Raw genomic sequence first — 15,413 nt, 5'->3', positions numbered from 1 at the left:
ATAGATCTCACAACTTTTTACGGCGAGACTTGAGGTTTTTACAGAATGTTTTTGATGGCATAAACTATATTCTTAATGTAGTTCTCAAGTACTTAAGTTGTAAAATATTTATATTAAAAAAAAATACTTTAATATCTTGTGATCTATTTTATTCCGCCAAGAAGCCTTTACTTTTAACAAATAAGGTTACAGTTTCATCCAATAAATAGTTTTTTTTTATATGCCATGCTTTAAGTTGAGTACAATATCGCAGCGCCTGTAGAATATTCCATCATATAACTGGAAGACACACTCAAAAGTTTTGCTATGTTACTTTACACAGGCGCTCTTTAACATACGCGAAGGATTCTGTTCAATGCTGCCTTTGTTTTGTTTACCGTTTGTCGGCATAAACCATATTATTTACAACTAAGGGGTCGAATTCTCCCAAGCCTCATCGTTTATTGACCCTATACGTTAGTAAAGTGTTTTGCAAAATAAAAAGCAGTAAACAGCGCACATAACATTCGTAGGATATTTACTATCTAAAAGTATGCTCAAATGATACAGAGTTGCATTATTATTATTTATAATAATATTCGCACATGCGTGCAGATAGGCAGTTTTCTACTACGTGTATGTGCACGTGCAGTGCTGCTGTCGCTAGGTGACGATTTGTTGAAATGAAGCCAGATATTTCATATTCATTTATTCGCAGTCAAAAGTATAAATACCTATGTACATAGGTAGTATGCATTGATTATTTAAAACGGTGGTCCTCTATTACTTTTAACTTACGTTGGTGAGCAATTAAAGATTTTAAGTTTCAGTTTAAGAAAACAAAATTAACTTTTATTTTTGCTAAATGTCGTTTCGTCCCCATGCAGCTAAATGATAAAAAAACTTAAAAAACTTTAATAATTTTAACTAATAAAGACTCACGTATTTTATACTTTTTGATCGCTGCTATTTAGTTCGTTCACTTGCTGCAGTCTTAGAAAGTTACGTACAAATACTATTACTACAATTCTTATTTACTACAGCCTTAAAAGTTGCCTTCAAAGAACTCTTTCACGAGGTAGAAACAGTCAAAGTAGTACACTCTCAAGGAGCCCCCTAGTTAGTTTAAATAAAGCTTAACTATGTTATCATATCATTATCATAATCATTATCGTCGTGGCAACAAATGTTCAGAAATGTTAAATAATAATTTCCAGTGTATTCTCGTTGTAAATCAATTTTATCTTCAAAAAATCTGTGCATATATATCGCACCCCCGGTGCAATAATGTCACTTTTGTAAAAAAATGCAAAAATGAGTTACTTATGTAGTAATTGATTTAAAGCACTACTACTGTATTACTATTATCATTATATAAGCAAAAGTAAAGTTAAAAGTATTCGCTGATGTATTCATCTTATCAATATCACATAAAGTTATTGTTGTGGGAGGTGTCAAAGTTTAAAATGCTTCTCCTGAAAAACTACATTTTTGCATAAGTGACAGTGTTGCACCGTAAGTACGATATATATATATATATATAAATACTGTCACAAAGCTTCTTATTATAACAAAGTGACTGATATCTTGTCATTATTTATTGTACTTTTACGAATGCATACTATTTGTGTCTCGCTGTTTTACTCACATGATTATTCAGCTCTCGTAGGCTGAAGCGGGACGTAAGACAGGCTATAGCCTTCCTTTTTTGTGTGGCCCTAATACACAATAATATTTTTTGCAATTCAAATGGTACTTTGTGAAATTATTGGCCTCAAACAAACAAAAGTTTTGATATAATCATTTAGATCTACACAATAATATGGCGATATCATACTCGTATATAGTACTATTATATTATTTAATTAGTAACAACAATCGCGATGTAACTGATAAACATAATTTATGTGTATTGCGAAAGATTCTTCGTCACTGAATTGTGGTTCTTAGACCAATTTAAATATCTTCAAAGACTTGAGAGAAATTTTGAAGATTGTTCATACAAATTTTTGTATTAAGTTACGTGTTAAAAAAGCTTTTAAGTTTATAAAGTGATCAATTAACGTAATATAAGTATAAGAAAATGACTGAAGAACAGAAAGTACCGGACAGTGGACTGAAGCCAAATGAAACATGGAGGATTATGAAGAACGTAGCCGTCGTCACTGTAGCTTTTATGTTACATTTCACGGCTTACAGTGTAAGTAAAAATAAAAAATGGGTATTGTCAGAAATGGTACCTTTTTTCCACATTTCTGAAGAAACTATATTATAGTCTAACAACTCACTTTTCCACATTTCTGAAGAAACTATTGTCCAACAACTTACTATAAAGGCTTGAACGCAAGGGTCGCAGTTGTTGAAAGTAAACAAAAATGTAAATTTTTTAAACATCAGTAACTTGTCCGACCGCTGACGGTGGCCTGTCCGATACATCTACTTTATTTTTTAAATACTCAGCAGTATTCAATTCACCATGCCAGTGCTCTCTACTAAGTTGTTGAATAGACTCGGTCAATACAGAGATTGCTCGTTTCGAGGTATTGGTCAAATAATTCAATCTTCTTGATTATTATTTGTATTATAGGGTGCTGCTAATCTACAAAGTTCTATCAACGCAGAAGCCGGTCTAGGCACAGCATCGTTGGCGGCCATTTACGCCACATTTATATTCTCCAATATATTTCTGACATCAGCTGTTATAAAGTAAGTTTTCAATTTTACTGCATAGACTGCCTCCGTGGCGCAGTGGTTTAGGTCGCCACGCCGATATCACTGCAACGGGAGGTCGTGGGTTCGATTCCCACACGGAGCAATTATTTGTGCGATCCACAAATAATTGCTTCGGGTCTGGTTGTGCTTTGTGTCCGTTGTTTGTATGTTTGTAAAAGTCCCCGCGACACAAGAGCAATTCTTAGTGCGGGAGTTGTCTTTTAAATAATAAAAAAAAAAAAAAAAAAAATAAGTTTTGTAGTGCTCAGGCTCAATTAGGTTGGGTTATCAATCGACAGGAAAGGAAATGTAGTGTTCAGTTCCTACTGACTACGGACTAACTACGGATAAAAGACATGACTTCAATATATAATGATTGATATCATCAATTGATTGAAGCAAGAATACATAAACCACTTTTCAACTACTTACTTATAATAATTTCAAATCTTTATCAACCGACTGACGATTCTCATCTTAAACTATTTTTCTTTTCCAGATGGTTGGGTACAAAATGGACGATCTGCGTATCATTCATGATCTACATGCCGTACATCGCGTCGCAGTTTTATCCGACATTCTACACAATGATACCTGCTGCACTTGTACAGGGCTTTGGCAGTGGACCGCTGTGGTGTGCGAAGTGCACTTATCTTGCCGTGGTAAGAAACTCTTTACAAGTATTAGCTCTAACATTTTGTATGACCTCTCTTCTCTGGGTCAAAGTATAATATAATGAAAGCGACGGATTATTTTGTTTGTGACTATAATTTTGGGTTGTGGAGGTACGATAGGCAGTCGCACCATGTAATACATATATGCCGTCAAAAACATTCTGTAAAAACCTCAAGTCTCGCAGCTCAGTCTCCCTGCTGCAAAAAGTTGTGAGATCTATATAATACCAAGTCGATTTATCTATTTAGTTCCTACTAAAAGGACTTTCTGTCTTAAGTTATTACATAAGTTATTATCATGCCAATATAAAAAAAAATACGTTATTCTTTTTCAGTACACAATATTTGTGCAGTTATTTTTTATATGAATTTTTCTTCTTATAGGCTGCAGAAGCACACAGCACGCTGTCGAACATACCAGCAGGTACCCTTCTAGTGCGGTTCTTAGGATTCTTCTTTATGATCTACCAGACTAATCAAGTTTGGGGCAATCTCATCTCTTCACTAGGTAAGTATCTTTTAAAGTTTAAATTCACTCAGAAGTTTTCATTGCATCAGAATGTAATTCGCATCAATAGCATTACTGTAGTTATTAAAGGCTAGTGTTGTAGCCAACATAATTGTTGGCATACCAACACTCAGGGCCAGTTCTACAGCTTATGAAAAAGTGACAGAAAACCTGCTAAATAAAGTATTAGCAAATGTATAAAAACAACTGTCACAAAATTCACCGAGTAAGCTATCTGATATTTATCCAGACATAGTAAAACTGGGCCTCAGTCTCACAAATGTGAAAACGTTTAATTTTTTAAGTGAAAAAAAGTTTGATAATTAACTTAAGGTTAAGTACTGTTCATGTTTTCCAGTGCTCTCGTCAGGTAACAACACAGCAGCATTGACGTCAGTGAACGAGACTATGATTCCTATAGTATGTGGAGCCAACTTCCTTGCCAATGCTGATGAACAAACTGTACTCACTCCGCAACCACCAGAGAAAATACAAATGATTACTGGTGAGATTATTAACTTGTAATAAGCTAGCTAACTCGCGCAGCTCCGCTCTAGCTTTCTTTTTTTTCTCTTCTTGTCTATCACCTGGTTCTAAGCTACCTCTCGACCAATTTACAGCCAAATTGGTTCAGCCGTTTTGAGTTTTTAATAGTGTAACTAAGACGACTTTCTTATATACATGTATGGATTATAACACCAAAACTCCGCTGTCATTCTGTCTTGTCATATTTTTGCCATTTTTATGGACGGTAATGGTACGGGAAACTTCGATAACGAAATGGCCGGTTTTCTAAATTCACGAATGTTGTTTTCTGTTTCAGGAATTTACCTCGCATGTATGGTTGCTGCTACTATATTGGTGGCTGTAGGATTAGATTCTATGACAAGGTATGTCTATATAGCGTCTTCTCATAATAGCTGATGATATTTATGAAATATAAATTATACAACACATGCCTAAAACGTTACAAAACTTAATAAGCTTTTGATTACGACTGACTGGTTTAGGTCGCCACACCGCTAACATTTTGTCGGGAGGTCGTGGATTCGATTACACAAATAATGGTCTCAGAGCTAGTTGTAGTACCTTGTGTCCGTTATTTGTATGTTTGTAAAAGACCCCACGACACAAGAGTAATTCTTAGTGCAGAAGTTGTTTTATAAAAAAAAGAGGATAAACTTTGTATGGTTTTCAGATACGACTCGTGTAGAAAGAACAAGAACAGTAGTAGTTCTGGTTTTGCACTGCTGGTGGCGACACTGAAGCATCTGGGTAACCCTGACCAGCTGCTACTTGTTGTCATCACCGTGTTCAATGGACTGCACCAGGCATTCTTCAGTGCGGACTTCACAGCTGTAAGATGATATGCAATATGATATGACACAAGGAATTGTAAGAACAAAGAGTTATGGGTTTCTATGAGGATATTGATGTATGCAGAGGTTTGCCTTTTATTGCATGTAGTCGAATATCATACACATAACTGCAACAACCAAAACTGGTCTCAAGCATCCCTTGCAAATGAATAATATTTCTATTTCTATTGCGCCATTTATGCATAGACCATGTTAGATTTTTGGGACTGAATATTAATATCAATTGTTGACCCATCTTGTTTCAGTCGTTCGTGTCGTGTGCAGTCGGCACGGGTACAGTGGGCTACGTCATGATGACTTATGGAGTGTCTGATGCTGTAGGATGTTTTATCACCGGTTACATGGCCAAGGTGGATACTGTTACGTAACGCAATAACATCATACTTACTTTAATTGTCGATTCACTAAATTTAATTGAAGCTTACCTTTGCCAGCTTCAGGTATCATAATCTGATAAAAATGGCTAAATTGAATAATCCATAATTGAGCTTTGTTTTTTTAAAAGTTACTACACTACTACTGTAATAAAAGTTTGTAATATGATATCAGACCCTTATGAAGGAATTCATCCTGTCATTTCTGAGTATATTTGCCGTTGCTATCCCTACTCTTAACATTAGCTTAACATAACTTGATTAGATGTTGAAAATAACGGTTTCAGGTCTTCGGGCGTCTACCACTTATAATCTGCGCGCTGTGTGTACATGGGGGATTGTTCGTGACGCTGTTGTGGTGGCGGCCGCACGTCGGAGACGACTATATCATGTTCATCATCGCCATGCTGTGGGGACTCTGCGACTCGGTGTGGACTGTGCAGATTAACGGTATGGTACTTGATACCCTTATATCCTTTCTTTGGTTACATACGAAGACCATAGGATAGTTAGCACAGTATTGAAGAATCGGAACTTTGAAGCTCCCTCAAAAATACTTTAGTGTATTAGATAAAGAAATTTCATTCTCGGCTCGCTTTATGACAAGGTTATTTCAAGTACCACGTTTTACATTTGCTTCTTTGATGTTTAGACCAGGTAGCCAGGTAGTTTATTTAACTTGATGCTTGCGATTAAATAACAACCCAGACTAAACTAAATCTTTAAAAAAACTATCACAATTTCATACTAACTCTTCAATTAATATCTTGCAGCCTACTATGGAATTCTGTTCCGGGGCAAAGAAGAAGCAGCGTTTTCAAACTACAGGTTATGGGAAGCTTTTGGATACATCACTACCTATATCATCTCTTCATACGTGATGACTCGGTACAAAGTGTATCTGCTGATCTGCGTTTTAATTGTGGGTGTCTCTGGTTATTTCACTGTGGAGTACCGCGAGCGAAAGAGAGGCAAGATGGAGAGGGAAAAGAAAGACTTAAGTGATGTTAAGTCTTGAGTTGGTAAAGGAGTTTTATAGGTTTTTTTTTGTTATCCAGCTATTTATTTTAAAATTATTATTAGGCTATTTCATGTATTTTTATTAAATCTGAAAGAAATCAAGGTGTTTTATTGTATTTTATCTGTCTTGTTAATTAAAGTACAAACGGGAAGGTGGTAAGTTTTTACACTAGTTTTTTTTTTAATAAACAGTTATAGTTATTAAAAAATGTTATAGTTTTATTTTAATAAATTTAGGCTCACAAATAAAAATGGAAGCAAAATCAAAACTGAGAACTAATTTCATAATTTTAGAAAGGATACAATGTCTCAGTAGGGCCTGATCAGACCCCTCATTCTCGCAAGGCATTCTCTAGGCAAGCATTGGGGCAGATTAGGGCATGTAGCATGGTCTTCTTCTTATCGTATGGTTAGTGGTCAACCTAGTGTCAAAGTTGTTCAAGCCGCCCGAAGGCCTTTGACGTGGCTTAACGACTGTTATCTTAATCGACAACAACCGGGACCGACTTTTTACGTGCCCTCCGAAGCACGGAGGCGCCCAGTTCAAATACCACTATGCGGTCACCCATCTATGGAATGACCGCGCCAACGGTTGCTTCACCCACAGATCGTTTACCGACCGGTGAGCGCAACTGGCTATGGGCGCCTGGTAATGAATATACACGCATACATCAAATTACGCCTTTTTCCCATAGGTGTAGGCGTAGTACTAGCTCAGGTGCGTAGTATTTGTTCCTAGAATCCTGTGCAACGAGAAGAATGGATGTGAATTGGCCAAGCTGTATTCATTGATTTCGTTTATCCCTAGGTTAATAATTAAAAATACTCATACTCAGTATCTATGGTTTATTAACAAAACAGTACATTAAATAACTAACACAATTGATTCAATATTTTACATCTTCCTTCATTTGTTTCTCATATTTCTCTCTCTTCTCACTCTTATACTGTCGGTATTCCACTGTAAGGTAACCGATGACTCCCACTATAAGGCTGCAGAGGAGCAAGTAGATCTTGTACCGAGTCCTCACGTATGAAGAGAGAACATAGGAGATGATGTAGCCGAATGCTTCCCAGAGTCTGTAGTTTGAGAAGGCAGCTTCTTCTTTACCACGGAATAAGACGCCGTAGTAGGCTGTAAAGAGAATAGTAATAGCAAACATTGGCTGACAAATACACATTACGCTACTTTGTGTAGTGCAGTCGGGTAAAATAGCAAGGGTTTTAGTATGCATGTTTGTACTACAATTCATACGGACATAGATTGTTAATGCGGAAGTCTAGCTGTTGCTCTTTGGTGGCTACTAAACCGAATTGGCATAGATAGGCAGACATATAGACGTTAGTCAACCTAACATATTATGTTATCTACGTTTTCTTTAGTTTGCACATGCATCTTTAGAAGCAGAAAAGGAGAAGGGGAGAAGACGGAGTCTTCTTAAAACCACTCATGCCGTTGTTCCACTGAAGGTGAATCATCAAACATACATACCATTGATCTGCACCGTCCAACAGGAGTCGCAGAGTCCCCACAGCATAGCGATGATGAACATGATGTATTGGTCTCCAGGGTGAGGCCTCCATACTAGCATTGTGATGAATACTCCTCCGTGGACGAATAATGCACCAATGAGCAGAGGTAGACGACCTACCAGCTAGAAAAAGTCACATTGATTATCTACTGAAAATAGTTAGTAGTACAATACTTATTTTAAAATTAGTTTGTGGTAATACTTTTTAAGCTTCTTTAAATAAAAATAAGGACTAAAAGTACGACCAGACTCTCAGCCTGTATTAACTACACACAATTATTTATTATGCGCATACTTGCGGGAGTCGAGATTGATATATGTTAAAAAATCTTTTAGAAATAACAATTTATATTACCTTAGCTAAATAGCCGGTGACTAAACATCCAATAGCATCGGAGAGGCCAAATGTCATCATTACATAACCAACAGAGCCAGTGCCGACAGCGCATGATACAAAAGACTGAAACAAAAGTTTATTTGAAATTAAAAAACTGCGCCTTAATTGAATAAATATACTTCACTCTGTTTCTATTAGGGTCAGCATACATACTTATACCAAGAATGCTTATTATACAAAGCGCCTATGTCCAAACTTAATTCGCTTCACTCGTATCAATATTGTGGTAAAGTGTAATTACATTTAAATGAGGCATCTTATTATTTACTTACTGCAGTAAAATCAGCGCTGAAGAACGCCTGATGCTGTCCAATGAAGATGTTAATAATGAGGAGTAGCAACTGATTGGGGTCTGCCAACTGTTTTGCCGTAACAGCTAGGAGTGCAAGTCCTGATAATCCACTGCTTTTGTTTTTACGGAAACTTTCATATCTGGGAAGGAATTATCATACAAAACATTTTTTTTATATTGCAAGTATAGAGCAAAAGAAAGGCCGAATAAGAACAGTATATTTACATTACCTATTCATAGAATCTAATCCAATAGCGACTATGAGTGTTGACACAATCATACAACCAAGGTAAATTCCTGAAACAAAACATTTGCTGAATTAAAAAAGATAAACTAACGGTCCCGCAGTAGCTATACCATGACTTCACAAATTATTTAAGTTGATTGTGTGTGCAGGTTTGTAATATTGTCCAGTTTTACGACAATCCTCCTGGTAAGCTAATCAAGCTAATGAGAGATATTAAACATTAGGCAACATTTTGGAACATTCATGGTCAATTCTTCTTGGTCATTACCTGCTATCATTTGCATTTTCTCAGGAGGTTGTGTGGCCAGTACTCCTCCATCATCGTCATTAGCAAGGAAGTTAGCTCCACACAGTATTGGGATCATTGTCTCGTTCACTGACGTCACTGCCGCCGCGTTGTTACCTGATGATAACACTAGAAGCAACAGGAGAATAGTTTAAACTTGCAAAAAGAGACACCTACTATACCTACTATATTATTAAAACGATTCTTTACAGATGACGTTCAGTTGAAATCATATGATTTCAACCGAACGTCATCTGTAAAGAATCGTTTTAAAATGTTATAACGAAAGGAGCTTTGTTCGTCTTCAATGCTTTCAAATATATACAGTTAAACAGATCGCACCTAAAAAGACAAAGGCTTATGATATTATAATAGAGACTTACCTAGTGAAGAGATAAAGTTTCCCCAAATTTGGTTCATCTGGTAGATCATGAAGAAGAATCCTAAGAAACGTAACAGAATAGTTCCTGCTGGTATCTTGGATATGGTGCTGTGAGCCTCCGCAGCCTGCAAAATTAATTCAACTTGTGAATCATCATTGAAAACATCTGCAACAAATTAAGCGTACTAACTGTAAAAATGGATCAACGATTTCAAGTGGTGAAAAAAGATTAAACACACAACGATTTTATGTAATTAGTACCAATATTATTAATGCAAATTTATATAAAGTTTGGCTCTAAAACAAAATGTTTTCTTACCACAGAAAGATAGGTACACTTGGCACACCAAAGCGGGCCACCGCCTAAACCAAGCAGAAAGGCTGCAGGCACCAATGTGTAGAACCTGGGGTACAACTGTGATGCTATGTACGGCAAGTAGGTTATGAAAGAGAAACAGACTGCCCATTTTGTTCCTAGCCATCTGTAACCAAAGACGAATGGTTATTAAAGTAACTTTTGCGATTGAAAGAATTTTATTTGCCTTAAACTTTCAATTGCTGTTACTCTACTACTAAAACTCTACTATTAAAAACGCGAAAATGTATAAGAATTTTCGGATGTTTGTTATTCTTATAAGCAAGTAATATTAATTGGATTTCTATATTTGGAATTCAAGTGACTTACAACCTGTTACATCAAGGATCCTTGGTTACTCTGGTTCTTGATTAGAATTCCCGACAAGGAATTAAATACGTGGACGAAGCCATAAGCAAAAGTTAGTACCTACTTTACATTAAAAGATATTGTATTTTGGTTGGCTTGGTTGTCGCTGAATGTTAAATCTTGATGTCTACTTACTTTATAACAATAGCCGGTAGGAAGATATTTGAGAGTAAAATGCCGGTGTAAACCGCCGCTAGCGATGCGGTACCCAGACCTGCCTCCGAGTTGATAGAGCTTTGTAGATTAGCAGCACCCTAGAAGTAAGGCACGTGAAAAGTGAAGTTCAAATTAAATATACTTATCTGGAACAATTTAGTAGAGAGAATGCACAATTTTATATATTTTCAAATAAAAGTAGCTGTATCAAATAGGCCACCGTAAGCGGCAGAGCCTGTGGGTGACTAATATACTATACTTATTTTGTATATCTCCGCCAGCCGCGGACCTTTTCACATAAGGCTATTTACTAAGTTGTTCGACTATATTAACCACGGAAACTTAAAAGTGACATGGTAAAAATATTTTGAATTAATGGAATAAATGCTTTGCGATATAAACTGATGTTTATATCTTTTCGTCATTTTAGTGGCAACATTTGCTTTAATACTTACACTGTACGCAGTGAAGTGCACCATGAAAGCTACGGTGACTACAGCTACGTTTTTCATTATCCTCCATTTCTCGTTCGGCTTTAGCCCACTCTCTATGACTTTTTCTTGAGTCATATTCTATTACTGCTTTAACTAATTTTGCCGACCAATAACTTTTTGAATATTCTAGCTACTTATCTTTTATTTTACGATATTATTTTGATTTTTTAAATCTATTCTAGCCGAAAACTGTGTTTTAACACTTATAGCATATGAAATATCAATAACCCATTTTATTATATGGTGGCAATGCGGCGATACCGTTTTGATGTTTCTTTTGCCGTGTGAACTCGCAACTGAATGAAAAGAACAAACGTACCGTTAATCTTTATATAACTCATATTATTTGATCATCAAACAAAGGATTTAACATCGATGACAGTCGTAAAACAATTATTTACAATGTTACATCAAGGATTAGTACATAAGTTTGCAGAAATAAATAATATTGTGTGAATATAAAATATGTTTTCTGCAGGTGTGTATGTTTTTGTAAGTCACGTTTAACTTTACTCATTCTTCCTTAATATCCTAAATTATATTATGAACTAGCTGACCCGCGCAACTTCGCTTGCGTCACATAAGAGAATCATAATTTTCCCCGTTTTTGTAATATTTTTCATTGGTACTCTGCTCCTATTGGTCGTAGCGTGATGATATGTAGCCTATAGCCTTCTTCGATAAATGGGCTAGTTAACACAGACAGAATTTTTCAAATCAGACCAGTAGTTCCCGAGATTAGCGCGTTCAAACAAACAAACAAACAAACAATCAAACAAACAAACTCTTCAGCTTTATAATATTAGTATAGATGTAAAAATAGACCTGTCTGTCCGTCTGTTATACTGTCATGGTTAAAAAGCAAACCGATTGATTTGATATTTAAAATTTATAGCTTTTCTTTGTATATAAAACGCCCGATCTTAAATGGTAACATGAGCTTCTTTTATTTATTTTCGATATAAAAGCGAGCGGCGCAACAGACTAATGTTAGTCAGATTTGTAAATAGTAGTTGATTAAAACTGACCCTTAGTACAATAATAAACTAGAAAATACAGCATAAGTGTAAATATTTGTTTACGTTCATGACTTTTGCACACGCCGCATTGTTACTGAAAGAAGGAATGTCAGCTGTAGTGTAGGAATTCGGATATGCGCGAAAATCTTGCTGGTTGAACATTTTTGAAAACCTTTATATCCAAAATTGCAATAAGATATATGTGTTAGTCAGAAGTCCGCAGCCCTAATTAACTAAACTTATCATTTTATCGCTAGCATCGATAATTTTCTTTGTGCAATAAATTACTTGTTTCTGATTAGTCGTCTCTCGTCCACTGAACGTATTTTTACCAATAGCCGGGTCATCGATGTCCCATAACGAGATCCATTGGTGTAATAGGATTGACCCGTGCTATGTCCCAGTGGTGTCATGATTTTTATGCAAGGCGACTACTGCAATCAAAATAGTGGCACTCTTGCCACGGGATAGCTGGGATAACATAGTGTCACTCGTCCCTTTACAGAATACAGGACAACTTAACGGGCCTAGTGGTACCCCTGCTGCCTTTAAAAATATTAGAAATTTACTGACTGTAAAATCCATACTGCATTTTTTACGATATTGGAATTGTGCCAATTTCACTCGAAAGCAAAGTATATATTAAACTGTTAATAGAAAACATGCAAAAAAATCCTAGTCTACTCACTGAATGCGTCTTCGTGTTGCTATTCTCCGCAAATAACTAGTATAAAAGTGTAGAATTTAAAAATACTAGTACTGACGTAGTTTTGGCATAGAAACGACTACTGAAAGACCTTTAATGCCCTTAACTCTTTATATAAACACTGTTTTTTATATACTTAAATGTTTGTGAATGCGTGGGAGCTAATAACTTTTACGGGACGGTAGGTAATCTGTGTTACAAATATGCAGTCAATATTTTAGTTTCTTACTAGGTTGCTGGAAACTGGCTGCTGTAGCCGAATATTGGCCAGGGGGGCTCTATTATTAGGGTTATTGTCAAGGTACAAATGCAACTACGGCAAACTGAGAGAAGTAAACGCGTATCTCCGTATCAATATAATAATTTTCAAATTACGTAGGATCTCTGTTTCAAATGCACCGTAGAGTCTATAAGCGATAACATTGATCAAATTGAAGAGAACTATCATACATATATCGATTTGATATCATTGAAAATCGCCCCCAGCGTATTTTACACAAGCTGCTACTAAAACCTCCGATTAATGTTCAGATCCGACACCCGACAAGTGGGAACCAGGCGTTAATTTAATACCTAGAGAGTCTAGAGACGACACAACGCTTAAATGTCAAAAGCTCTCCTCGAAAGCAAAACGATGTCTCAAATATTCTAAGCACGGTTTTTTATGAGAATATGTTTTATTGTGCCGAAAATGTTGTAAATCTGTATAGCTATGTATGTAAAATAACATGAAAAGAAGGATTTTCACAAATTCACTAAAAGCAATTATCAGAATGTTTAGATGTAAATATTTTGTCAATATCAAGTATAACTAAATATTGACTTATATCAAAATAGTCAGTACAAATACAAATTAATCTTTATGTTAACAATGAATTATCGCTATGTAGTTTAACGTTACGTGTGTTGTTTACTATCATTACGATAGTTTGTACATGGATAATATTTACTTAAAAATGTAATTAGATTGTTAAGAAACTGGTGGGCAATTTTCACACGGATTGCTGTGGTCTCATACATCTGCTGCTATACACTTTTTAAATACTGACATTAAAAATGTGGCAAACAGGAATAGTCGTATGTAAGTATTTGCTTCATATTGTTAGAAGTAGGCAGGAATCATATAAAAATACTATACAATATAATAAATATAAATAATAAATTTAACCCATTATTATCCCACTGCTGAGCAAGGGTCTCCTCCCGTAGTGAGGTAGGGGTTAGGTCTGAGTCCACCAGCTGGCCAAGTGCGGGTTGGGGACTTTGCATACCTTTAGGAACTGTTCTAAAGAAACCTCAGAGAGAAGAAGTTTAAAAAAATTATTATTATTATTAAATTGTCTAATTTTACTTTCAAAGTGTCCGAGTCTACTATTTTTGTTTGATTTATTTGCAAAGAACATAAGAAAATGTAATTTATTTATTATTTATTCATAGTATCGATATATTTGTAGATAAACATATATAAAAGTAATCCTGTGAAAACGGAAAAGTTCTAATTCACGCTTCAAAGTTTACGGGAAGGACTATTACGCAACTTTAGGCATTGCTATTAGGCTATTATTTTGGAGATTATTATACGTATATGCTGTAATCATATTATAAAGTAACAATGTAATTGTAAATGCTAAATAATTGTCCGTGTCAAGCCTTTGTTGGATGGCTGACATTCATACATCGTGACTGTCGATGTAATCTCGCCACATGTGTTAGACTTCATGAACACATTCCATCAGGAGTTAAGCACTCCATATTTTGTGATGTAGAGGCCTCTGTTTTTATTCTAAGGCCAAGAATTAACTTTAAAAAGACTTTTAAAAAACTTTAAAATGTTATTGTATTCTTAAGGCCATGGTGCCTTATTGAGAGTCTTGAGATTAGCTAGTGAAAGATGAAACCTAAAAACCGCGGTAGACATATATTTTTCGTGCAGAGAGAAGTCATATTGTTATAATAGTTTTATACCTTTGCGCTCGTTTACCTTGATAATTTCAAACTATAATTTTACTTAACCCCTTTAAACATGTTTTTTAATTTAAATAATTGTTAGCCATTTTATAACTTTTGGCGAATCTAAAATGCTCTAACTAGTTATATGGCAATCAGTTACTCATAATATAAAAACAATACGGCCTAGGACATGCATTTTAGTAGTTTTAATTTCCTGATTTGACATAATTGCGATTAGTCACGATCTGCATACAAGGAAATATCAACAAATTGTGATTGTCATACCAGTTTATCAAGCTATTCTTATAAACGACTGGATATTGTAGATTTGAGTTCGCGTGGAATTAAAACTGCCAATAAAATGCCAAAATATTTTTTTCCAAAATTAAATGAATCATTTAATTGAAAATTTGTTTTTTTTTTCTGATAAGAAAAAATATTTGAAAATAAACAAACATTTTAATTATTGACACAATAATATTACTTAATTTATTTTTTTTTTATTCATTCACTATTAAAAAAAATAGCTTAAGTATATTTTTAAAATAACGATAAATATTAAATATGTCCACGGAACTGTGA

General features: G+C 35.2%; 2 protein-coding genes across 2 annotated transcripts; one reads left to right on the top strand and one right to left on the bottom strand.

Annotated features, from left to right (window-relative positions):
- The first annotated feature begins 1,909 nt into the window (after positions 1-1,909).
- On the top strand, positions 1,910-6,656 carry LOC142977815 (UNC93-like protein). Its single transcript, XM_076121908.1, has 10 exons — positions 1,910-2,179; positions 2,567-2,685; positions 3,191-3,353; positions 3,750-3,873; positions 4,232-4,378; positions 4,697-4,763; positions 5,072-5,231; positions 5,498-5,602; positions 5,914-6,076; positions 6,400-6,656. The coding sequence occupies exons 1-10, from the start codon at positions 2,063-2,065 to the stop codon at positions 6,642-6,644; spliced, it is 1,410 nt and encodes a 469-aa protein (XP_075978023.1). The 5' UTR covers positions 1,910-2,062; the 3' UTR covers positions 6,645-6,656.
- An 821-nt stretch (positions 6,657-7,477) lies between these two features.
- On the bottom strand, positions 7,478-12,904 carry LOC142977857 (UNC93-like protein). Its single transcript, XM_076121971.1, has 11 exons — positions 12,864-12,904; positions 11,118-11,452; positions 10,642-10,760; positions 10,102-10,264; positions 9,784-9,907; positions 9,383-9,529; positions 9,098-9,164; positions 8,848-9,007; positions 8,534-8,638; positions 8,139-8,301; positions 7,478-7,781 (listed from the first exon to the last, which is right to left on the bottom strand). The coding sequence occupies exons 2-11, from the start codon at positions 11,229-11,231 to the stop codon at positions 7,534-7,536; spliced, it is 1,410 nt and encodes a 469-aa protein (XP_075978086.1). The 5' UTR covers positions 11,232-11,452; positions 12,864-12,904; the 3' UTR covers positions 7,478-7,533.
- Positions 12,905-15,413: the final 2,509 nt, after the last annotated feature.

The sequence above is a fragment of the Anticarsia gemmatalis genome, chromosome 13, assembly GCF_050436995.1.
Source record: "Anticarsia gemmatalis isolate Benzon Research Colony breed Stoneville strain chromosome 13, ilAntGemm2 primary, whole genome shotgun sequence".
NCBI classification, from domain to species: Eukaryota; Metazoa; Arthropoda; class Insecta; order Lepidoptera; family Erebidae; genus Anticarsia; species Anticarsia gemmatalis.
The sequence above is the reverse complement of the archived record's forward strand: the minus strand, read 5'-3'. Positions and strand labels throughout refer to the sequence as shown.

What these genes read in the sequence shown, in the direction of transcription:
- LOC142977815 (XM_076121908.1), top strand. Translation starts at nt 2,063, where the DNA reads ATGACTGAAGAACAGAAAGTACCGGACAGTGGACTGAAGCCAAATGAA. An exon ending in CAATCTCATCTCTTCACTAG is followed by an intron (nt 3,874 to 4,231) that starts GTAAGTATCTTT and finishes CATGTTTTCCAG; the next exon opens with TGCTCTCGTCAGGTAACAAC. An exon ending in GAAAATACAAATGATTACTG is followed by an intron (nt 4,379 to 4,696) that starts GTGAGATTATTA and finishes TTTCTGTTTCAG; the next exon opens with GAATTTACCTCGCATGTATG.
- LOC142977857 (XM_076121971.1), bottom strand. Translation starts at nt 11,231, where the DNA reads ATGACTCAAGAAAAAGTCATAGAGAGTGGGCTAAAGCCGAACGAGAAA. An exon ending in TGCACTTCACTGCGTACAGT is followed by an intron (nt 10,761 to 11,117) that starts GTAAGTATTAAA and finishes CCTTACTTCTAG; the next exon opens with GGTGCTGCTAATCTACAAAG. An exon ending in AAACTTTATCTCTTCACTAG is followed by an intron (nt 9,530 to 9,783) that starts GTAAGTCTCTAT and finishes TGTTGCTTCTAG; the next exon opens with TGTTATCATCAGGTAACAAC.